At 40.0% G+C, this 24,886-nt stretch overlaps 1 protein-coding gene across 1 annotated transcript in view; it reads left to right on the forward strand.

Moving 5' to 3' along the window:
• clybl (citrate lyase beta like) overlaps positions 1-24,886 on the forward strand; it is a 63,942-nt gene that overhangs the window by 21,540 nt on the left and 17,516 nt on the right. The window contains exon 2 of the mRNA XM_031734453.2: positions 14,265-14,478. Coding sequence (XP_031590313.2) covers positions 14,265-14,478 — 214 coding nt within the window. The remainder of the gene's footprint in view (positions 1-14,264; positions 14,479-24,886) is intronic.

Consider the following 24,886-nt stretch of genomic DNA (forward strand, 5'->3'; position numbering starts at 1 on the left):
CTCAGGTGGAGAGTGTCCTTGATTCATCAGTCCCATCCTCACATCTATGTTGTAGGAATTTTCATGAGGCTCTGTCAGACAGTAAAAGCGTAAAGGAGTTCATCTGGATGATATTCAGCAAAGACAAAAATTGGATATAAGATGTAATTGTTTTGTTTTTTTATAACCTTATTTACATTTTTATCCTTTTGTCAACTAGACATTTTAGTATTGTGCTTTTATTTATTTTTGTTTTTTAATCTGCATATAATCTACTTTATTTGTAACATTTACATTATCAAACAGTTCTGGTGTGGGGGAATATGGGAACGCCATGAAATGAAGGCAGCGTTTGTAGAGCTCTTGCACTTTCATGGGGTTTACTGACTCATCAGTGGCTGTGTTGCGGTGAAAGCCGGTACAAGAATTCTCTCCATGTGGTGCGCAACACCCGCCGAACACAGAGCTCTGACAATCTTACTACCCAGCTTCCTATTTGCATCACGGCTTTTGCTACAGGAAATGTGTTGTTGATTTAATGATGTGGTGGTGTTTTTAGGTCTGTTGTTCGGGAGAAACTGCTGGAATTCACAAGGTTATAAATGAATGTGTGTATTAAATTCGGATACAACTTGCTTTACATTAGCAAATAATTTCATAATAGTTTTGCAGCTATTTTGCAATCTCAAGTTTGATATCCAGTGCAAACAATGCTTAAGAAAAATGATTGAAAGAAGTGTATTGCTGGCCCCTGTTTACTTTGTTTCTTGTTTTTATACTTGCCAAAAACTCTAATTACTTACTTAGACAAGCGAGAATCCAGATGTTGTCGTTGAGGGCTGATGCAAAATGTACAGGCATACCTTATTAATGCACGGTCCCACTGGACCAACTAGAAGGGCTTTCAGCTTACAGTCCTTTTTATGTGGCGTGTAGGGAGGGGCTCTGGGATGCTTTGGGGGGTTGTGGCCTATATAATACTTCCATGGTTTTGGCAGTCAGATTTTCAAGAAACTTCCTGGTGTGTCAGGATCAATCAGGCCTAAGCCAGTCTTAATTAAAGGCTTGGGGCTGGGCAGAAGTCGAGGGCAAAAGGCATCCCCGTTGGTTAAAAGAATGAATCGTCTGTCATTACAACACTATGGGGAGTATCAGCTTTATTACTTAAAATTCCGCTTTAAAGAGACTGACCATTCAGGCTTTGACGTGCAGAAATTATAATATAGCAGTGCCTCATAAATAGCACAGTCAGATATCATTCTGCCATCTTGTGACTTGTTGAAATTGACAGGTTGAGCCAATTTCATGTATACAAGAGGATGTCCTCTCATGCATATCGTGTGATTTTGGTTTTGGACATTTGAGTATGAGAGAATACCAATGTTCACTCTGTTATGAGAAATCTTCATTCAGCTCTGGTTACTGCTTACAGTTTCTGTCACAGTGAGAAGTACTTTATAGTGCACCATCTAAAAGCCCTTCATGTGTAGTCCTTTTCTCAGTGCTTTTTGGAGTATACATATGTTAGGATCTTGAATCTAAAAGTCCAATTTATAGTAAAAGATGTCTTGTTTGCTGAAGCAGATTAATTTGCATCTAAAAACTACTGCAATAGTAAAAAAGATGCAGTTATTATATTAGACCACTTGGGGGCACAGGCAACTTACAGGGATGGAGCTTGAAGATGGGGTGTGAATGTTGTACATGGGGGGGTTCATTAATTAAATGGAATATGATCCAAAAGACTCGATGCTCTCTCATAACACATCATATCCCACAAGAGAGAAAATAAGGCAAATACCACAGATGTCCCCTTTTTTCTCTTTCCTGTTTTTCTGTGGTTATAGTTTCCTCCAAATCCAAACGTCAGACAGACAACGCCTTAGTATGTTTTGGTCTCCTGAGTGGATCTTTCCAGTACACCCATCTGTCAGACTTTTTTTTTTTTTTTTTTTTTGAGGTCTGAGGAGGGGTACGGGGGTGTAGTTGTGTCTGGGCTCGAGCGGGTAAATGGGTGGGGGCAAGGAACCAGACGCACATATCACATCACAGGCCAAATATCCTAATGCTCTGATCTACCTTCTGATCTACTGTCCCAGTCATATCCATATCCAGGTTCATATGCACCCAGACACACCCCAGCCTGGGTGCTTGTATAGTAGGTCTATTGCTACCATGCTTTCTTTTTAAATCTAACCCATATAAGTGCTTTCCTGCGTTATTCACTCTGTTCTGTCGCAAACTTAACCAATGCTTTTCCACCTGTGAAGTCGACCAGGTATCACGTCAACTTCATCTTCAAATTGTGCGGCTTTATTTTGAAGTTAATTTGAGGTGCTAGTGTTGCTGAGCAGGGACAAGTGTTCTCACCTGCAGCAACTGATTGCAGCCTTAATGCATTCATATCATGGAGGGTTATGTAACCGTGTTAGCTAAGATGGAAAGTATAGCCACCTTGCCCGTCTTAATGCATTCAGGCTCCACGGTGTCACGTGGCCCCAGTGATCCACAGGGCTCAAGATGGCAATGCTGTTTAGCAGTCCGGATATGTGTGTCTATGTGCTGGTTAGAATATGTGTCTGTGGGCTGCAGTGTTTGTTAGATTAGCTCAGATATGTGTGTCCATATGGTTTGGCGGTGACACATTTGAATCCTTCTGGCCTGGTGCCAAATGTGTGTAGATGATGCTGTGCAGTGTGTGGATGTGTTTGTGTGTATATGTGTCACTGTCTTTACGGTGAACCTTTTACCTCACCTTGCCTTGTGGCGTTTGCTTCCAGATAGGCCTATTTAGGTCTTGTGAGATCATATAGCCACAGCATCTATCATGCAGCCAAACGAGGTGGGAGGTGGATTAGTTTGGCCCATGAGATGCTGTCATGGGAAGATGATGTCGTGCATGCTAGCCTCCTTGATTTCCCATTGGTTGAGAGGCAGCGAAAAAGTAAATGCCAATCAGTGCTACCTTGCCCCATATCTCTCTTTTCTTCATGTGCTACTGTGACACAAACCTAGTGACATGAGTTGCAGAGAAGGCTCCCCACCTCTCCTCCGCCTCTTTTCTCCCGAGCACTGTAATCCTGACACTAAAAAACCGCCCCTCAGAGAACAAGTGTCAGCCTCAGAATAGAGTGTGCTGTCAGCTCCCCCTTTTCCCCCTTCTGGTTCGCATGTTAGAAAGTGTTAATGTTGATCGAGGTGACAATTAACTATGGAGTGATCACAAGTAATGCCGCTCACTCTTAGTGCTGATCGCTAAAATGTTAAGTAATTGATGTCGATATGACTGTGACTGGGAAGATGACATAACGAGGCAGTCACTTTGGTGCCTGTCGTGTAAGCTTGTCCACCAGATGTTCTTCAAGCCTTTGCATATGCGTATTTGAATTACTAATATCAGCAGAGCATCTATAGTTCTGCCTTTGCTTTGAAACTTAATACATACACATATACATCATATATCTACATGGAATGATTTTCTTGGAAGGAACTAAATTTCCTTTTGAACTGTTATACTGGTAAGCACACCTATCCACTGTTGCTTCTACTGAGATGGACCTCTGATGGCTGATTCTGAAGAAAAGAAGAAATATTTTGGGAACACGACACAAGATACCGATTGCATTTTAGCCCTCGCTGTCAAGTTGTGAAACAGCCTCTAGATATTTGCATTAAATAAATGAGAATGTCTCTCATGTCCAGCCCTGTGTGGCCAAAGGTTTACTGTCGCAGATGCATGCTCCATCTGGCCCTCTCCTTATCTTCATTCTTTAACTGTTCAGGTACACAACCATGGTTGGTGATTATTTTGCATAATATTTGTTAGATGCTTAAAATGGAATATTCCTACTTTAGTATTAGAGTGAAAAAAGATACATTAAAGAAGTCCCGTTAGAGAGAGCTGTCACAGCATTTCCAAATTGAGTCATACCTCTTTGTTTGTCTAGCTTGGGATTTTGGGTAATACAGGGTTGAAAGGGGTCAAGTGTTCCCCCTATCCCAAGCAAACACGGACATGGTGACAGCCGATGTGACAACAAATCTCCACGAGAACTATGCTGTCCTGCCAACATTGTCCCCGCCTCTCCGCTACCCGCACAAACCCCTCACCCCTCAGCCCAGGGCTGTGATCCTGCATAGCCACTATAATGAAGCCATATAAGCCTGTTATTTGCTGCTTTACGGCTTGTTTTATGAAGGTGAGCTGACAAGCAGCTCCCAGAATGGTTCCTGCCACTTTAACAGACAGCATTACCAAGAGAAAAGGAGCTGTGAGGAGGGAGGGCAGGGCTCACTGGAGAATGTGCTGGGGACTTTTATGTTAGCCCTGCCAGGGCTTTTGATGGGTAGAGGTCTGGCTGCAGGCTATCACTGGTAAATTTTACGTCTTCCATCTTTTGTCAGGGGGACATTATTGACGTTTGACCTATGTTACTATTCCCACCTCCTCTTCACTAATCAATTACCACATCGATCCATTAATCAGACAGGGTGATGGCCAGTGAAAGGGCCCATGGGTATGTGTGAAGAATTGTGGGATAGGCCTCAGGCTATCGTGGAGGAGGGCCTTCATTTGTGGAGTACAGTGTTTAGAGTTTGGCTTAACAAGTGGTGCCAACCGTTGATTTAAAAGGATAAATGTGACTTAATACACAAGATTTCTTATTCAAATGATGACATGTCAATGTTTATACATTTGAAAGCTATTTAATGATTTATGCAAACTTGAGCGGATTATGAAAATTGCATTCATTTTGCACTAATCATGGTTTTTATTTTAAATTGAGCCGACCCATCTATTGTCACACACAAATGCATGCACACATGGCTGTTTTGTGTTTCATCATATTGATGAAAAAAAAAATGTATTTCATGTACTGGGAAAAACAGCTTTCTTTTCAGCTTAGATGTATTCAGGCTGAAAAGCGTCAGCTGGCTTTGTTATTAACGAAGCATTATTTAGTATGACTTATGAAATGCTGGCCCAAATATCAGCCATTACACTGTTGCTCTAAAAACAAGGATGCTTTTGAGCGCGAGCAAACATTTGTGTTCGTCTGACTGTTTCCATGGAGGTTGGGCAGTAGCATAATTGTGTTTAGGACACAAACAGAAACAGATCAGACACACAGACAGCCAACAGATCAAAACGGAAGCTGTGGGAGAGGAATCCACCACGCTTTGATTAGGTTTGGTTTCGGTTTGGTGTGTACAGACTAAAGCCGTCACCCCAGTCTGTCTCTGCCCTTGCCAAGTTGTTTGCCAAAACAGGAAAAGATTTGGGAAAGAAAGTTAGAGAAAAGCCGTGGGCTGTTTCAGCTCCCCCCCCACACACACATACACACTCAGTCTGACCAAGGTCCAGCCGACAGTCACCCAGCTCTTGTGGGTTTAGTGAATTGAGAAGACACTTCTTGTGTGGATTTTTCAATTCTTCAACATGTCATTTGGCTGGGAGTGCTATTGTCCCCTGCCCCTTTTCTCCCTGCTCCTTCTGCTGAGACGAGTCGTGTCATCCCCTCGTGATCAGCACTTTTGTTGCTTTTGTTTTTGGCCCTACCTCAGAAGTCCATCTTGTCTTTTATGTCCCTGCCTTTCATGCATAAGGGAACAGTTGTGGCCTGTTGTGGGGCTGTTCCACTGCATTTCCACCAGTGGGGTTTCCTTTCATTCTCTTCAAAGTACTACAATGGGGCTCTGAAGGCCTGAATGGCCAATGCAGAGTGCACAATCCTACAGAGCCCGCTCATTTTGTTTTGCCAGAGTCAATAAAAATGCTAAGTTAAAAGCTAACCCCCTTATGCCCTCCTCCAATAGACCGACTTGTTTGACCTTTAAGTCCCCCTCTCAATTAACTTTTAATAATAAATTCATTGATTTAGTTTTTGTCTTAACGCTCATTTCAAGTGGATTATTCTGCATGTGTTTAATGTTGCATTTTCTTTTACATTCTGTATAACTAATTAATCAAACTTATAGTGTGCATACAGCATGACAGTGTTGAATACTGTTTTGAGATGATTTGAGTTTTTTCAGTGACAGACAAAGAATGCGGGGAAGCTGGAGTGATATCTGCCAATCATCAAGTAACATTGAAAGCGACTGCAAAATATAAGACCTGTGTCCTTTGCATCGTGGCTTTTTGCTGTCCTGAGACCTAGATTAAGATGTATCTATTCAACCAGTTTTATGTGGAGGGATGAGGGATGAAAAAGAAGAAGAAAAAAGGCTGCTGTCGTCTGTGAGCATTACGATGGAGGCCTTGCATAAAAAGCATTGTGTGCCAATTTGTGAGCTGGAAGAAAGCCGGGGACTTTGAGAAGGATTACAGGTAGGCAGACATTGGCTGCTGAAGATAACTGCCATGACTTTGTCCTCATTGTGTAGATTAAGGCATAAAACCCAAACTAATGAGATTGGAAAGGGGAGAAGATGTGAACGGGAGGATGTGTAAGGTGAGGGACATTTTTACTGGAAATAGCTTTTTAAAGAAAAGCAAGAAAGATGTAGCATGAGCAATGTTATAATCTGACATTTTCAATCTCTGCTGCAAACACATGAAGGTTTCTTTAGTTGAATGAGTGAAGACTTGGGTTAAAGAAGGGTGCATTTTATTTAATTTTTTTTAGATTTGTAAAATTAAATAATTAAATCTTTATGATGGCAGTGGAACAGCACATGATTCTATTGAGGGGATGTGGGTTATTCAGAGCAAAATGAATAAAAAAAATCCAATCCCTTGCAAAGTACAGTCAATACAGACATCAGCAACAAAATGCTAGCGTGGCCAGTAAGCCATTGTCTCTCCTGCTTCTCTTGGTAAAAGAGAGACTAGCCCCCAGTAAATTCTGAAGCCCCCAGCTGATCTAATCTGGAGGGGAACGGATTGCTCATCCTGAGCTCCAACTTGCTAGAGGGCAAGCAAAGAAAGCAGGGGGCACAAAAGTAGTAGAAAAGTGTTTGATTCTTTCCTCTCCCTGTCTTGGGTGTCTCTGGTTAATTTTTCAACATTTCTCTGCCATCCAGTTGTGTCCTCAGTCCTGAGGCAGTGTGAAAAACAGAAAACAAAAAACCATGCACATACAGCATCATGCTGAGAGGAGGACCATGTGCGGGGAATGCTTCAGCTCTTTTATTCTGAAAAAACAAAAAGTGTCAGACAGGCAGGTGGACATGAAGGTAGGTAAATATTGATGACTTTTTGACCATTTTATTTCCCACCCGCAGACAGCTTTCTGCAGACAGAGGGCTTGTTGATGCTTCAGTAACATTGATTTCCTCCCTACTCTTTATTCATCTTTAGTTTCACCAAATTTAATCTTGAATCTTAAACGCCACAGACCTCGGAATGTAGTTTGCATATTAAAAAGTAGCTGATTATTGTGGGGTAGAAACACAGATCTTTAATTTTGTGCATTTTAGACACAGCTTCTGGCTGCACCACCATGCTGGAGATAATTGTAGAAATCTACATATTGAGAGGGAGGCTGTCACTGGCGTCTGTTTTGGAGTGGGCCTCTTGTTATCTCCTGTAATTCATGCAGTTGGATGAATATGACCACCTGAATTAGGCTATTATGCTGCCATGTGGAGGGCAGTAGAGTTACAAGAAACGGTGATCATCATGTCATGATAATGAAGCAATTACTACAGAGTATCCGGAATACAATATTGAATGCCAGAGTACAATAAACAGTGCTTTGAAACTGTTATGTCACACACATATCTTATGACAAATTGATTATTTATCATGGTCTACTGTAGTATGTAGTTACACCAACAAGAACATAAAGTAAAAAATTGTAATGATGAAGCTAAAGAACAATGTTGTGTCCCAAGTTTGACCAACACCCACAAACACACACACACAGATAAAAAAAGGTTAAAGCAAAATTAAATTAAATGAAATTAAAATACTGGATTTTTAGTATTGTTAAAAACAAATGTATTCATTGTAAATACTATAAAGACTAACATAAGGTGTCTAAGCATTGAGATTTTTGATCTCGATGACTCCAAAACTTTTCTATTTGTGTATTTGTGTATATTTTTTCATACATGTACAAGTTTCATTGCAATAGTGCATCCCCATACCATTACAGATACACTGATAAAAGTCCATCTTGTCTTTAGCCCACATTTCAAAAAGCAGTTCCACATTTTGATTGGTTGAAAGCACAGTTTTATTCTTCACCTCAGTCCCTTTGAAAAGAGTTTGGGGTCATTTGTCTATCCTGTTTGTCCCCCCCCCACATTATAGAGTTTTAAACAATATTTATGTATGCATTGACAATTTACAATTTGTCATGATGTGACAAGAAGTGTTTTTGACCCATGCAGTGATTTCCAGATTTGTATGTTTTTAACTTTTTGCCCAGGCTGTTTTTTAAAGGGTGAAAAACTTTTTCCTTAATTTATTATTATCTAAGTTACTTACCGAAACAGGTTATTGACCTGTTGCCAATTAATTATGATAAGTAGAAAGTTTTCTTTTAAGCTTTCCATGTCTTTCTAAGTTTTGTCTGGAATGAGCCACTGAGATCAAATTCAAAATAAGCCTATATTATCCAAGAAACAACATTTCTCCCATAAACATTTCATTTGTTGTCTGTCAGACTTACAAATTTTTGCTCATTGGTAGAATTTTGTCCATTCTAAAGAACAAGCAGGGAGGATATTTGTGGAAAGCTGTTCTTACAATGTTTGTGGTTTATTGTATTCATATTTTACACAACTTTTTCCAACTTTCTTGGGGGAAATGTTTTATAGAATTGAAAGATATTTTTTTTATTTAAAATATAAATTATGTAGCAATAAGCTCACCTCTAACAAACAAGGCCTTTCCTGCTCAGTGAAACTATTACTAACTACTACTAGTAGTATAGCTTGAGATTGCCATCTTTGACAGTAGGGTCTACACTTCTCCCCAACCTCAGCAGATGTTTGTATCCATATCCTGACTGCTTCTCTCTCTGAGTAACTGTGATCATTCAGCAGCAGGCTTTGTCACTTAAACATGCAATACCACCCAAAGCTGTGGTGAACTTTCATGTGTTCACAGGACCCCCAAACGCCAGAAGCATAATCTGAAACAGAACACAAACAACTCAACGGTCTAAACAAGTCGGCGGAAGTGTGAAATCCTTACAAAGTTTGACATTTCTTAGTGACATGCCTGTTACCTTGAGAGATTGAGAGACACATTGATGCACCTGCCTGGATTAAATAACAGGGGATTTCAGAGATAAGGAGATGAATATGGTGAACGTGTACAGTAGTCAGAGTGGGGTAGATAAGATGTGTAGTTCAAGGATTTGTGGTTCAAGGTGGATTTATTGTAGTTGGAGTCTACAAAGATTCTGACAGTGAGTGTCACATCATCAGAGGCTAGTCTGTTTGGATTGAAGATCAGTTGGTTGTTCTGTACTTGTGAACAGCTTTGTCCAAGACACTGTCTGGTGTTGACGAAAGACACAAATCTGCATGTAAAATACTAATTGACAAGTTACTGTTAGATGGCTGGTCCAAGCATAGTATACCATAGTCGGGGTTTGTACCCATGTACAGTCTGACACTGAGCTTACCACCCTTTTTACTGCATTCTACCCTCCACCCCCACCTCTTTTAGTGCCACCAGGCCTGTGTCTGTTGCTGCCTCTCTAATAAGAAACACTCGCACCCAGCACCATATAACCCACTAACATATCGCTACCTCTGATCTAAGACTAGTAAACACAGTCAATGAGCCAAGCCTCAACCACTTTACAGCTGCTATATGGTCACATAGCCCTGAGTTGTCATAACCCCTCATGTAAAAAAACAGAAAGTAAAAAAGGAGTAGAGGGGAAAACAGCACTCTAGGGACTCTTTAAATATGTAGAATGCAAATATATCATGCATTGATCTAATAATGCAGAAATATCAAACAGATGTTGGATGATGTAAACAGAAATCTAGAAGTTATGTGTGTATTTCGTTAGGATGCTCAGATTCCCATTTGTCGGAGCTCTCCTTCATTCGCTGATGTGGTTGCTTGACTATATAAGCAGTTCCTTTAGGTTTTCATGAAAACTTTAATGCAAGTTAAATGCATGTTTAATGCAGACAACCACACTCACCATCTTTAATCCCAATGCCAAAACAGCAAATTTAATTAAGTTTACCATTTTCCATCAATGACCAGTTACAATGTGAAAAATGAACTTTTTGGTTGTAACTGAGCAGAAAGTTTATCATTATATGTGACAGAATCTACCTGCTGCTTCTGTCTTCTTCTACATCATCTATAAACATGGTGACCTGATGCCACTGGAAGCTATAGACCAGGGGTGTCGAACTCCAGGCCTCGAGGGTCGGTGTCCTGCAGGTTTTAGATCTCACCCTGAGTCAACACACCTGAATCAAATGATTAGTTCATTAACAGGCTTCTGGAGAACTTCAAGATATGTTGAGGAGGTAATTTAGACATTTAAATCAGCTGTGTTGGATCAAGGACACATCTAAAACCTGCAGGACACCGGCTCTCGAGGCCTGGAGTCCGACACTTGTGCTATAGACGCTCATGCCATTGCACTGGCTCCACCATGTTTTACAGATGATGTTGTATTCTTCAATGATGACCTTTTACAGATCTTCTGCATGTGTTTTCTTCTTCCCATCATTTTGGTACATTTTGAATTTAGGGTAAAGATAGAGAATGTTTTTCACCTGGCTGGAAGGAGATTGGGGAGCTTTTTGGTAAATTTTATCAAGAACATCTCATAATGGGATCGCTATAAGTGCAACGTTTGTGAACACTCAGACGACACCCATTATGAAAATATTATTTTTAAACTCCATGTGTATAAATCATACGGAGAGTTATGAGCACATTAAAATTAAACAGAAGCGTAAATACCCTGTCTAATCAATGAGTCAGGGCAGAGCTATGGATGTAGCTGCACTAGTCACTATCTTCCACATGTAGATTTTCCTTTGCATCTGGGGGTCCTTCTTATTCTTAATCATATAAACTACAACACCTGTAGGTGTATGCTGTCCACTTCTGCACTGGAGGAACTGTGGACCGGGTACATGTGTGGCCTAAGGTATCCACTGTAATGAAAAAGTACAGTAGCCAATTCAGAAATTATTTCAGAAAGAGTATTTTTCTCTATGTCAGACTGCATCTAACTTTGATCTTGACTTTCAGTTTGATTGAAACTAAATGAATTTAAAATTTCTAGACTGTAATTATCATGACTGTGTCATTAACATGTTGGTAAAATACAATGCTTAACAAATTTGTCATGAAAAACAAGTAAACAGGGTTCCACACATTACAGAAACATAAACACAAACATTTGTTAGTTACCAATATTGTTAATTTAGGGCGGCTGTGTCATAAACCTTACTCTGGGTGGTGGTCTAATAAATTAGTTATGCACTTTGTATCCTGTGAGAATCAGCTTTGTGGCAGTTCCCACTTCCGTATGTCTCCAGAGCCACATTTTGGCATTACAAAGCCAGCCACTCAAGTGTTGCAATGCAAAATGACCTCAAATATGATTTTATTGTGCAAGGTGCCATTTCTGCATGCTGAGTGTCAGTACATGCCACATATAAATATAAGAACTTTTCATATCCATTGCATTTCACACAGTCTTTTTCAGTGTGTATATTGCTCATGTTCACATCATGATGACGATGAAAAGGTGATTTATCGGTCACTAGGTAGGTACTTAGTATGGCGCTGTAACAGTTTCCCCGGAGCAGTGTGCACAGAATAGACTAATTTCATTTTGAGACCCGCCTGGATTCTCGGACCCGCTGTCTTTCTTTCTAGTTTCAGTGCTGCTGTTTTTCATCTCTTTCTCACCAGTTTTTGATCCTTTAGATTTAAGTTCCTAAACGTATTGTGAGCTGTACCCATTTTAACGGGTCTATAATTTGCATGGGGTTGGCCGTAGTTCTCCCTTCAAACTTTGTCCCCAAGCCTTTTGTAAACAGGCTCTATGCCTGGAAGCACTAAAATGCTGGAAGCATTTTAAATTGGTTTTAACTGCCTGCTACAACTGCAACATCTCAGTGTAGATTAGGCCTTATTGGGACTGGAGGGCATGTGGAAGCGTAGTTGACAGGATTAAGTGGCTATTGAAGTCACTTTAGCTCCTTTAGAGAGCGAGAGACATGAAAAGAGAATAACTCAGCCCCCTCTTTACAGAAGGGATATCCCCTCACTTGCTTTCTTTCTTTCTTTTGCCCTCCTCAGGCAAAGAAAGACACTATCTACCAATAGGATCCTCAGACTTCTGATACCCAGAAAGAGTACAGCAATGTTAAAAGGTGTTTTCAGGAACTTTTCCATAGTTGTAGGATCTGATGAAGGTAGTACCCCATTATTTCTCTGTCTTTGCAGCAGATTCTAGGTCCTATTGTAGTTTTTAGAACTCTGTTTTAAAGTCTTTTTTGTAGCTCCTGCTGTCAGTGTCTCAGGCATGCTATAAGAGGAATTTTTAGTGACATAGGCTTCCATGATGTGGACAGATATAAATACAGCATTGGCAACTACAATTAAAAACAGTGTAAACAACTTCTCTCTCAACAGAGAAATGAACTGATAGTGACTCCCAGGCTTTGTGCCTGTGTGCACACAATTACTTCTGGGTTTTCATTCACACAGAATCGATTTATTTGAATATCACATTATCTCCACAAGAGGGCAAACCATATTAATGAGAGACATAAATATTTATATATACAGAATGGACATCCGGTGCCCTGAGAGAACTCTGCTGTAAGAAAACATGAAACAACAATTTTTTCATCAATGCAAAATGGGAAATACTCAGGAAGTGCTCAAATCCTCATGGATTTGTGCTTCATGAAGTTTTCTCCCAAGCTTCTCATAAGGTTTAATAAATATCTATTCAGTCAGCACAGATCAGGTTCCAGTTTGGACCATATACCGTCAGTCTCTCTGGAGCTCAGCTGGGTTTTGAACTCTCTGCTGTCATTACAACACAATTGTTGTTAAAATGTTCCAGACCTGAAGTGACCCCACCTTCTTTGAGCAAAGGGTCAGCAGGTATCGGGGAATTTCTTATTTTTTTTATATATTTTTTTTAGGCTTGATACCAAATGTTAGCTGACTATAATATCTATAATTGACTTACTACTACCACTGACCATTATTTAGCCAGATAACACAGGCTCAAAAGGATTCTAGACCTGAGAAAAAGCTTTAGAAAAAGTAAAGAAGAAGCACACACTCCATTAACATCAACAGCTGTAACAACTTTCCTCGTTGTGCTGCTTTTTCCCCTCAACTCATCATTTTCACAGTCAAAATTGTATTTAGAATATTCATTGACTACAACAAAATAAGATCAATGTGAATTACCAAATACTGGCTATTAACTATTACATCACTTCAGATTTCTATTAGTGTGAATATAATATATTTAATTTTAACATATGCATCGTCATAACTGTATTTACACTGCTGTATTTTTTCTTGAATGCTTTAGTTTACTTTGTGTGTGGGTGAATGCTGTGTATAATATATAATTTACCTGAAGGCCATGATGAATAAAAGTGCTCATATTCCATATATTACAATGCAATTTGTGACTTCGTAACATGGCATACTTGCAGTTTCATTTTAAATTGCAATATCTTTATGTATACTTAGTCATTTGGGAATTATGTGACTAACAGAACACATTGTTATGTAAAATTGATTTTTACCTTCAGAGCTCATGGTAGGAATAAAGATCCACACTTTTAAGACAAGTTAAAGTTTTTCTGTGACTCAGCACTAAACAACAGTGACTCTGATACTCATTCACTTTCTGCCGTGCCTAGATATTCAGCAGCGTGGCAATAATTAGCATATGAGTGGCTCAGTGTTTGGGTGAGTTTGTTCTCACAAAGACTGCCAAAGCACAGGTCAGCGTCTCTCATTCACTTCAATGAAAAGCTGAAGGGCAAACAGAACTCCCAAAATGAAATGCATCCAGACTTTCACTCAAGTCTGAGTGAGTCCTCCTCACTGGATCTCCATGAGTGTTATAAACACTGTACATATATTATGAATGCAGCAACAACCTTTAATTATTCATCGCCCTTAGCTACTTATTGATACTGTGTGTGCTCATGAGTAATATATGCACCAGAGACATGAATTAGTGCATTCATAGTACACCTGCCTGCCATTTCTGTGTATGTACTCTGTGCACCAAAGCATGTATGTTTATGTCCTTACGCCACCATGTCCTTATGTATGTGTATGTTGTTGTTGACAGAAAGGGCGGGTGGCTCCGGGCCGCAGTCTGGCAGTTGTATGCTGAAGCATGGCGTCATCACTATCACTCTGCAGGCTCCTCTCTGCACTACATACCCCGCAGGGCAGTTCTCTACTGCCCTGGCAATGATGAGCGAAAATTGAAGAAACTAGCCTCGCTGGATGTCGACTGTGCTGTGCTGGACTGTGAAGATGGAGTAGCCCTCAGCAAAAAGGTACATAAGTACTAAGATGCATGCTTGTAAATGAAATTCAGCTTTGTATTAATAGGACAGTGGGGAAGCCACAAACACTCCCATAGCTGTGTGATCCTGGATATATTTTAATTCCCATATCTCTCTATCAGACAGGTGCTTGGTCTTAATCACTCAAAGGAAAACTACCTAAGTGAGATGTTTATAACAAGCACATTTCACCCCATTATGATAGTATAAAGGCAGCACTCCCCCCCTCAACCACATTAGAGTCATTTAAAACAAGGTGACCATGTCCCACTGGGTTAGCAGTGGGAAAGCACCAGATGCAGCAGGTTAAAAGCATTCTCCTCCTGCCCACGCTACCTCCTCATTGGCCCTGCTGGACTGCCCATGAAATTGTGATTGGAGAGTGGGATAAAGAAGGGGCCCGGGCAAAAGTTAACTAACAAAGGTTTTTAAGTCATGATAATAAAGATGATTGATATGGCTGGAGGCTGTTCCTGTAGTAGACAAAGACAATAAGATGATGGCCTGTGTGACTGACAGCTAAAACTGTGACCCTACGATGGTGTTGGTGGGATGTAAGAGCTTCTGTCTTTATTGTGTGATAAAGGGGAATGTGGAGAGGAATGCAGCACTGAAGGAGCCATTCAGGCTTGAGAAGTACTCAGATGCTGGACTGTTGCACTGTCAGCATGTCATAGGTCCATGTCCCTCATCTTCCTTGTGTTTAAGCAGAAGTGTTTTGCTCCAGCATATTCTTTACACCAACATATTCATTTCACCTGAAACATGACCATTTTGGGGGGGCTGAATTTGTAGCCAACAATTGCAAATTCTGAATTTTGTTTTTCTCATTTTCAAAAGGTCTCCTCTGTGTTAGCTACTGCTGGGTTGTGCCTATAGCCCCAGTATGTGCTTTTACAAATAAAGTGAAAATGTACATAGCTACAGGATATACCCATTTATTCAAACTGCAGAGTAATGTCCCTCAGCAGGCATACCACTCTAGCTTCCACTACTACTTCTCTGAGTAATTCACATAAAAACACCAATACATTAAATTCTGGAAAATAGTATTGTCCACCAGCCTAATAATCCCATTACTTTCTCCTTCTCTGATCTAGCTATGTCTGCACTACACTGCAAAGCAGAATATAGCGTCAGAACAGATTTGAGCTTTTGACACTTTTTGACATGTTGGCTTTCGGCACAGTGTGCAAAAAGTCTTGTAGCCTATTATGTGTTTGCTAGGTCATGCTGTGTAATATAAAAATTAGTAATATACTCAATAACAAAATGCACCTTCCCTACTGGCACCCTTTCTTCACTTTCCACACTCTTGGCGTCTTTCTCCACTGTGGCAATTGGAAATCCATGGGGGATGTTGTGTAGTTATACCTTCCCTTAAGATGATATTTTTTCCTCTTCAATGAACAGTACTTTGTGTGTGTGTGTGTGTGTGTGTGTGTGTGTGTGTGTGTGTGTGTGTGTGTGTGTGTGTGTGTGTGTGTGGGTTTCTGGGAATACCACAAACATTTGTTTTGGATTTATAAATTTTTATGTGGAAATGAGTTGACTGAAATAATTGTTTTACTTTTCACTGTGTGTTTAAATAAATCTTTTTCAAATTATTTTTATTACATAGCCTGGGGGGATATTTATCGAGATTTTTTTTGACCCCTTTAAACCATCAAGGCCAGACTGACAAAATATTGTGTCTTAAGTCTGGCATTATTTTCAGCAGTTCTTGTGGAGAGAAGCAAAACACGTGAGGAAACGGGTGCTGATACAAATTTTTAAATTTATTGTTTTTGAGAAATTAAACAACTAGTTAAAGGAGGTGCAAAATCTTGTCAAAAGGTGTTACATGCTTCAGAGGAGATGCACTTCTAATGATGCACTTCTAATTGATGCCTGCTGCCTACAGAGGCTGTGTAATGGCTCATATTTGATGCTTTATGGTTATACCTACACCAAAAACATACTTTTATGATTATTTTATTCAGTTATGCACGCATAAATCCAATAATTGTTTATTAGGCTCTCGGTGGTGCTAAAACACAGACGAATTACCCGACAGCTCTGTACATAAACACACCTGGAGTCAGTGAAAGAGAACTGATGCTGCTCTTTTGACAGACGTTGTGTGGACACTGTTTAATGTGCGCACACAGGTTGGTTGAGAGACTATTTACAGTTCATTGAAATGAAAACCCAACACAACAGTAGAAAAATTATTAAATGTCTTCAAAGGAACTTTTCGTTTAGTGCCAAAAAAACGTTGCCTGTTACTTTTTTCTTCCACGTGTTCCTGTTTTTATGTGCTTTTTCTTGCGGCTCGTGGCTCACAGTAAGGTTATTCAAGTACCTACATTAAAATTTTAGCCAATTTTTGATGCGTTTTGGCTTCTGCTTAGTTTTAGGTTTGGATGTGTTTGTTGGAAGTCGCTCTGCCAAAAGCATCTGCAGAGTAAATGTAACTTTATGCAAATCAGATGCAGATGTTGCTGGACACGCATGCATCTTACTGCCCAAGTAAATACCAAGCTCGATTGAATAATGCACTGACACAGTTGTGTGTACCTACTGAATGGTAATTTGCAGGAAGCGTTGGAAGCATACCCCATAATTGCTTGTCAAAAATATAACCCTTACCCTGTCTTTTATTAACTCAATTTGAGCTTTGTGTTGGGACCAACTGATCTATAAATGGATGAGAGTTAGCTATTACAATGTGGGTGTGTGTCTGCTGACAATTTCAACACCGTATAGCCTAGAAACGATTATCTTCACCATGACAACTGCACAGTCTGCACTGTGGGTTTGCCAAGGCATGCCAGGCCTCAACAATGTCCTAAAGTCTCGTAATGCATATCTAATGGGAGCAAAGCAATGACCCAGCTTGCTAAATGCCATTCTGAACCACTGTTTTGGTGAATATAACAATGGCGAAATGTTGAGTGCAGTTACTGAGTATGCATGGGTAGGCCTTAAATGAGGCTACTGCACACCACCACACTCCTATTATGTGTTCATTAATGTATTCTTTTCATTATCTTTCACCTTCACCCTAAAACAGGAAAGGATGTTCATGACAAAAAGGTACGTGATGAAGGTCACTCTGGCCCCCTCCCCTTTTAAATTGAAATCCAGGAACGCTGGCTTTAATTGCCTGCCACTTTGACTCTAAAAATGTCTGCACTCCATCTTGGCAGTAATGCTGGCAGCTTAAGAGGTAGGGAGAAAAGAAAGGGAGTAAAGGGTAGGAGCCACCCAGAGCTTGCTAACTGTCGCCACGGACCCAGAGGGGAAAGAAGGAGGTGGTGAGAGGGGAGGGAAGACAAGGCTGACTGCTCTAACACTCTTACACATATCATCATATCTGTATGATCAGTGGGGTGGAGGAAAAGGGAGGGCAGGTTGAAACCCCGGAGCGGAACTGACGGCTACACCTGTCCTCTCTCCTCCTCATTCCCTCGCCGTCTTGTTCTTTACCGTCCCCCCCTCTCGCTCGTCTCCCCTCTCCAGGGTCCGCAGGGTTAAGATTGTTTATGTCTCTCTCCCCCAATGTTCTGTCTCCGTCTCTTGGTGCCCTTTGGTCCAGTATTCCTCCTGGTGTTTCTCTTTCTGCCTCTCTTTTCCCCACATGGGTCCCTCCATCCTCCATGACTCCCCCCTGCCTCCCTGCCGCAGAGATTCTCTCCTAATCCCTGGAAGTTTGGAACTAATGAACTAACTGCTGAGCCGCTGCCACGGAGCTTGGTCCCAAACTATACTGTACTTCACACTCGATTTCCTCTCCAGATGGCATAGTGGCGCGGCCGGCACAACGGGGAGCACCTCTCACACACCCGCACGCGCCTGTAAATGCACACAAGACCAGCAGAATACAAACATGCACACATGCATGAGTGTGTACGTGTAGTCACATACGGACATTCGCACACAAGTACACACAGATAAACACATACACAGATTGTTACAGTTGGTATCCCACTGTACATCAGTGTCCTGCATTCATTTCAGTATGTTACTGAACCAGGAACAGTTGTTAGGGCTTGAAAGGAGGTAATTCACTTTAAAGTATAGGTAGTATATACAACTAAATAGAAAGTCGGTGAATAAACACAGTAATCAGAGCCCGAAGCAGTGTTTAAAGGGCCAATATGGACAGAAATCAGTCAGTAATAGACTGTAAGATTAAATGAATAGAAGGTTGTGATTACAGCCATACACTGTACCTGTGGTTTTGCATTATTAAATCTCATTTATATATAATAAATACGCTTCCTCTTACAGAAGATGCAAAAATACAAAATTACTATCAAATGATTTTTGCATTTTCATGTTATACATGATGCAGAAAGTCTTCAGGCGTCCATAGAATAAAATGCAAGGCAAACTAAAGCATTAACGCATGAACAGAATATTGAATGTGACATATTTACGACAAAAATAAACATTAAAAAACTTGACAAAAGTCATGTTTGTTGGAGGGCAGTTATATGTAAGTGGATAATAATACAGTTGTCATGCGCCCCCTGTAGTCTAAGAAGATATGATTTTTCGATCAAATTGACCATATTTCACATTCTCAAAATGAGTAATCAAATTATATTTACAGCACTTTACATTTACTTTACTTTGTGCTTTACTTAGTGACTTAGGAAGTGATGGTTAAGTGTACATGACAGCATCTAATTCATAATGCATAGTGCTAAGCCAGACCTTTTCTCTCCCTTTGTCTTTTCTCTGTAATTCTATTTTTACAGTAACACTAATATCCACTGGTCTTGGTGCTTTCAATGGTAGCAGTTGAATGACACATTGTGGAGTGGATGTCATCATTATAGTATAGTATAGTATAGTATAGTATAGTATATATTAACTTTATCTCGTTGTCAGTCAATGCATGAGCTATGGTCTATGCATGAACTGTGTCTGACACTAGAGAATTGCAACTTAACATAAATTATGCAGCCAACTGTCAACTGATACATGACCTCAGTTCACTGCTCACTGTGTTGTTTCAGAGGACACTCAAAGGCCCGCTCCCTGTTTAAGTGGATTCAAATGAATAAACTCTTGACAGAAAGTGCTCCTGGAGAATAATGGTAGCCGGTACAATTATCAATGCTAAACATTTCTATTTAGTGTGTATTATACAGGATGGGACTGCACATGTATTTACATCCTTGTACGTGTGCTTGTGCATGTGCTGTACACCTCAGAACACCCCAGAGACTCCAGAGAAACTCCCAGTCTGTCTGCCAAAACTCACAACTGAGATGTAATGCACTCCGCCAGAAAGTAGACCCTGTCCTGGCCATACGAGAAATATCATCCAGTCCAAACCTTACTGTTTAGAGTGCATGCGTGTTTTAAGTGTCATTTGTCAGGAATCAATTGGTCTGTTTGTTGAGAGTACCATGGGTAGAGAAACCAAGTGGTCAGGGTGCACAGGGGAGGGATGACAGTCCTGTGATTAGCATCCTTTGCGACGAAATGTTGATGTATTTGTTGATTTTTTTTAATTTATTAATTTTTTTTAGCAGCAGTGTTTTTGTGTGTCTGTTTTTTGTTGTTTTTTTTGTACACTTGCTATTTACAGCTTTTTTCGGCCCCTTTGGTTGTGTTTTGAAACTCATTTGTGCTATAGCTTCAGTGGACTGAGCGCGAGGAATGAACCTGAGCAAGGCAGTGGAAAATGCCGAGATGGAGAACAGAGAGGTCCTCTCTGCCTCTCGTTATCCTGTTACACTCTTGTGTTTTCACTGGCCTGCACCACTCTGTGCTACGTGGCTTGCGCAACCCACCCAGTGCTTAGAAAGTAACCCAGTATGAGTAGTGTTGATGGAGAGGAGTACAAGGCGATGAAAACATTAAAGAATGGGAGGAAGAGAGGGAATGGAGCAGATGGGAGGATGAGATGGGAATATACTTTAGCTCTTATTTCACAAGAGATTTAAATGTAAAATTTAATATTGTGTTTAAGTATTGGTGGGCATTAAGGGAACAAGAACTTGAATTACTACTTAGTGCTATAAATAACATACACCAAAACCTGTGAAAAAGTTTCTTGCTCTAAATCATAATCACTTGAACTTAACATTTGTATATATAACAGTGAAAAAATGGCAATATAAGTTCAATATGTCTGGTCGTTTTTTAACCCCCACTTAAAAAAGTGTCATTAAGCATTAAGTTTCTATTTGATGAGCTGGTTTGGTATGTTTAACTTATAATTAACATTTTTTGCACTTCTTAAATGTATGTCTTATTTTTAAAAAATATATAGTTCACCAGTTCTTGTTTTCTTTTTTTTTCTTTTTGCTTATTTGTTCTTTAATTGTTTCATCAATTTTGGGGCAGATACTAAATTGTAGTAGAGGTAAATGAAAATCCAGTAGAAAAAGAGAGCATATTTGTCCTTTACTGGCTTCTCTTCTTTGGCTCCCTGTTAAATCCAGAATCGAATTTACAATCTTTGTCATCATATACGAGGTCTTGAATATTTAGGCCTGATCTTTTTCTGAAGACCTTATAGTACCATATCAACACAATAGAGCACTTCGCTCTCAGACTGCGGGCTTACTCGTTTTTTCTAGGATATTTAAAAGTAGAATGGGAGGCAGAGCCTTCAGCTTTCAGGCCCCTCATCTGTGGAAGCAGCTCCCAGTTTGGATTTGGGAGACAGACACCCTCTCTACTTTTAGGATTAGGCTTAAAACTTTGCTTTTTGACAAAGCATATAGCTGAAGCTTGATCAGGTGACCCTGAATTCTCCCTTAAGTTAAGCTGCAATAGGTTGTTGGGAGCTTCCCACGATGTGCTTCTTCTTCATTCACCTTTTTCACTCACTGTGTTTATACAACACTCTGCATTTAATCATTAGTTATTGTTAATCTCTGGTTCTCTTCCACAGCATGTCTTTGTCCTGTCTTCCTCCCCTCACTCCCAATCGGTCATGGCAGAAGGCCATCCCTCCCCAATCCAATTTCTGCCGGAGGTTTCTTCCTGTTAAAAGGGAGTTTTTCCTTCCCACTGTCTCCAAATTGCTTTCTCATAGAGGGTGATACGATTGTTGGAGTTTTCTTTGTTTCATTGAACTGAGCTGTAGTTACACTGCAAATGAGCTTTAGTGAACCTGTACATAAGTAGCATGAAGGTAAATTAACATGTTTTAATTGGGATTGTGCTCACTTGGTCAGTAACTATATAGTGCAGCCTTCAAGAGTGCCTACTTTAAAACAGAAACCTAAAATGATTGTGTTTAAGTCTGATTCATGGTTGAATCTCAGCAGGAAATTAATTACAGTTCTGCGGTAATGTTCAGAGCATCTGTACAGCACACAAATTTCACCTTCATGCATTTAATATACCTTCCACATTTTCTTACCTTGTTTTTTTCTGATATCTCTAATTTTAACTGTCTATGCGTCCATTCCATGTTTTTTAAACTTCTTATCCAATTCAGAGGTGTGAGAGGGAGAAACATGGGAAGAAATACAGTCATTCACACTCACATTCACATCTATGGTCAATTTAGACCAAGGGAGACACTAATGAACCTAACCTGCATGTCGTTGGACTGTGGGAGGAAACGAGAGTAGCTGGAAAGAAAGAAGCCGCACAAGTACCAGGAGAACATGCAAACTGCACATATAAAGGCCCTACTGGCAAGGGGATTCAAACCCGAAACCTTCTTGCTTTGCTTTTAAATGCACTTTGGGAGAGTGCTTCAGCAGGTGAGGGCACCATTGGAGAAGTCCCAGGTATATTGCTTGGTTCTGTATAAGTGGGTGGTTTTAAGGGGTGCAGTCTGTAGTAAAGGGTGTGGTTGTGAAGACTGGTGAGGTAGGAGGTGCTTTAGGGTGGAGTTTGAGTGATTATAATAAATTTGAATCAAATGCATTGTGACAGGGACTCATTAAAGGTTCGGGAAGACCGGGGCTTACTGAGGATTTTGGATGATATACCATGAATATGATAATGTCAAAATTGAGTCTGGATGTAATGAATCCATGGATGAGAGGTTTAAGTCTGTAGTCTTTAAATCAGCTGATAAGCAGTAAAATGGTCAGACTTCATTGGTGGGCGGATAGTGAGAAGACAAAAAGCATCACTCAAAAAGCTTGTAAATGCAGTGAATATTATATAAATATATGTATGGTGAAGGATATTTTGTAACATGGAGAAAGAAATACTTTTTAGGTATATCATTGTGTTTCCTTCAGTCACCCCTCATATTTCTGTTCCTGTACCGCAGATAATCCTTAGTCCACACTGCACAGGACAAACCTCCAGTCAATGTTTTTTAGATAGAAAGGACACATACCAATAGAACTAAACACAAACACACACACGCACACAATTCTGATATTATAGAGCAGTAATCAAACTATAGTGGGTTTTATTTGTTTATACATGTTGTTATTCAGATCTGTTCCATGTTCTTTGTATCTGACAACATAGTGGAGTTAATTCCACAGACATTGATCCAAAGCTCTCAAAGAACTGCCGGCATTGCTGAGATTTTTCGTCAGAAAAAGATGCTGGTTTAGGAGGAAGGTCTTTGAATGAGCTGGGTTCTTCTGTAGTTGCAACAGGCACTGAAGTTGTTGTGATCACCATGAATTTGGCAGCCTCCCAACTCAACATGACAGCATTCCAGGAAATACAGACAAAATGCGTCTTGGATGTATGAAATGGAACTACATTTGTGACTTATTGAGGAGCTGCCCACGCTTTTCAGAAGTTTCTGTCCTACTGCTTGTCTTGTGTAAAATTACTAAACTCATTGGTTTGGCCTATGGTATTGATCAGAGAATAGTCAGAATGTTGCATCAATCCAAGACAAAAATAAATATATTGTATAGCCACCCTCAACCCTGAAAACAACTCTGACCTGTTGAGTGGTCCTCAATAGGTCCCTATTACAGAGTCATGTAATAGGGCCCTAATACAACCCTAATACAGAGTCATATATTAGGGTTGTTTTGGCACACCTCATGGATGCTGATTTGTATTGGCCATAAACTCAGAAAAATGTGTTTTGAGGTATCAAATCAAGACAGAAGCATTTTTTTCCTTAAATTGTAAACGATTAGACCAGAGAACCCTGCTTTGGTTTTAGAGGCCCAAAAGCTATCAGGGGGTTACAAATAAAGATTTGACGTTGATTTCAAATAAAGATTTTTAAAAGACTACAAATATGAAATGATAGAAAACCAGCAGTATTCAAAAGATCACTAGTTTGGCACTAGTTTGGAGGAGATTGGTGGAGTCTGAAGTTTTCTTATTTTACAGAAGCCGTACATACTGTATTTTTTTCATGGATTGATATGGTATCATGAATTTCAGTTTGTAATGAACTGTAACCAAAGATTTTTAATGAGCTCTTTTCATGGCTAATTAAAGTGTGTAACAACTAGCTGTTTTTTGCCTCATGCTGTCAGCTTTGACCATCAATGACAGGCAGGTTTCATGATTTACAAATTTCTCCTCCTCTTTCCTGCTAGTTATGTCTTGTTGTCTGCACTGACAGTGTAACAGATAACACAGAGCGCCTCCGACTGACAGAGTGAAGGCCTGAATCTCCTTCTGCTACGTCTCAGTTATCTGCGTAGCCTGAATTAGTCAGTCATCTCACTCCCACTTTATAGAGTGCAGCATGTCACTTGTCAAAACGCATCCATGATAACTTGAAGCCTACAAACACACACACACACACACACGCACACACAATCTGGCACACACTAACAAAGGCAGATGAACAAGTGCGTACAGTTACACTTGAGGCTGGCAGCCTTCACCTGCGAGAGTCTACAGCTCATTGTAAATGGCATCACGAGTTACACAGCAGGGTGCAAAACACCCCATCTTAAAAGGCATTAAAAAAAAATTTTAAAAAGGAAAAACAACTACATGCATTGTGACTCATGATCTTCCACTCTTTAGACATGAAACCCTATATCCACTTTCAGGCTAAAGATACAGCACTCTACTGTTTGAAGGCACAATGTAAATGATAAAAGTGGGATGAACATATAAGCTGTTCTTGTGAATGCAGGCGCACAGCTGTGAGCATTTTTTTTTTAGAATGACATTGACTTTTTAATGTTGTAAATAATGCTAATTTATGACATCTTAGTGTTTTTGCTATTTGCCATTACAATATTGTATGAGAAAATATTATCAGAAAAAATGAGTCTAGCCCGAATTATGCCCTTTAAAAAAAAAAAGTCATATATCCTCTGTATATTAACCATAATCATGCCTCTACTGAAAAAAACAAGCTGAATGAAGTGTGTATACATGTATAGACTATCCAGAGGGGGTGTTTGACGTTCCTTGTTTCAAGCAGCATGGCAGAAGGGCTGGAAGTCCATGATCTGATGCTGAAGAGGAAGTTGGTCCTGCT

Source organism: Oreochromis aureus, linkage group 16 (assembly GCF_013358895.1).
Source record: "Oreochromis aureus strain Israel breed Guangdong linkage group 16, ZZ_aureus, whole genome shotgun sequence".
NCBI lineage: Eukaryota > Metazoa > Chordata > Actinopteri > Cichliformes > Cichlidae > Oreochromis > Oreochromis aureus.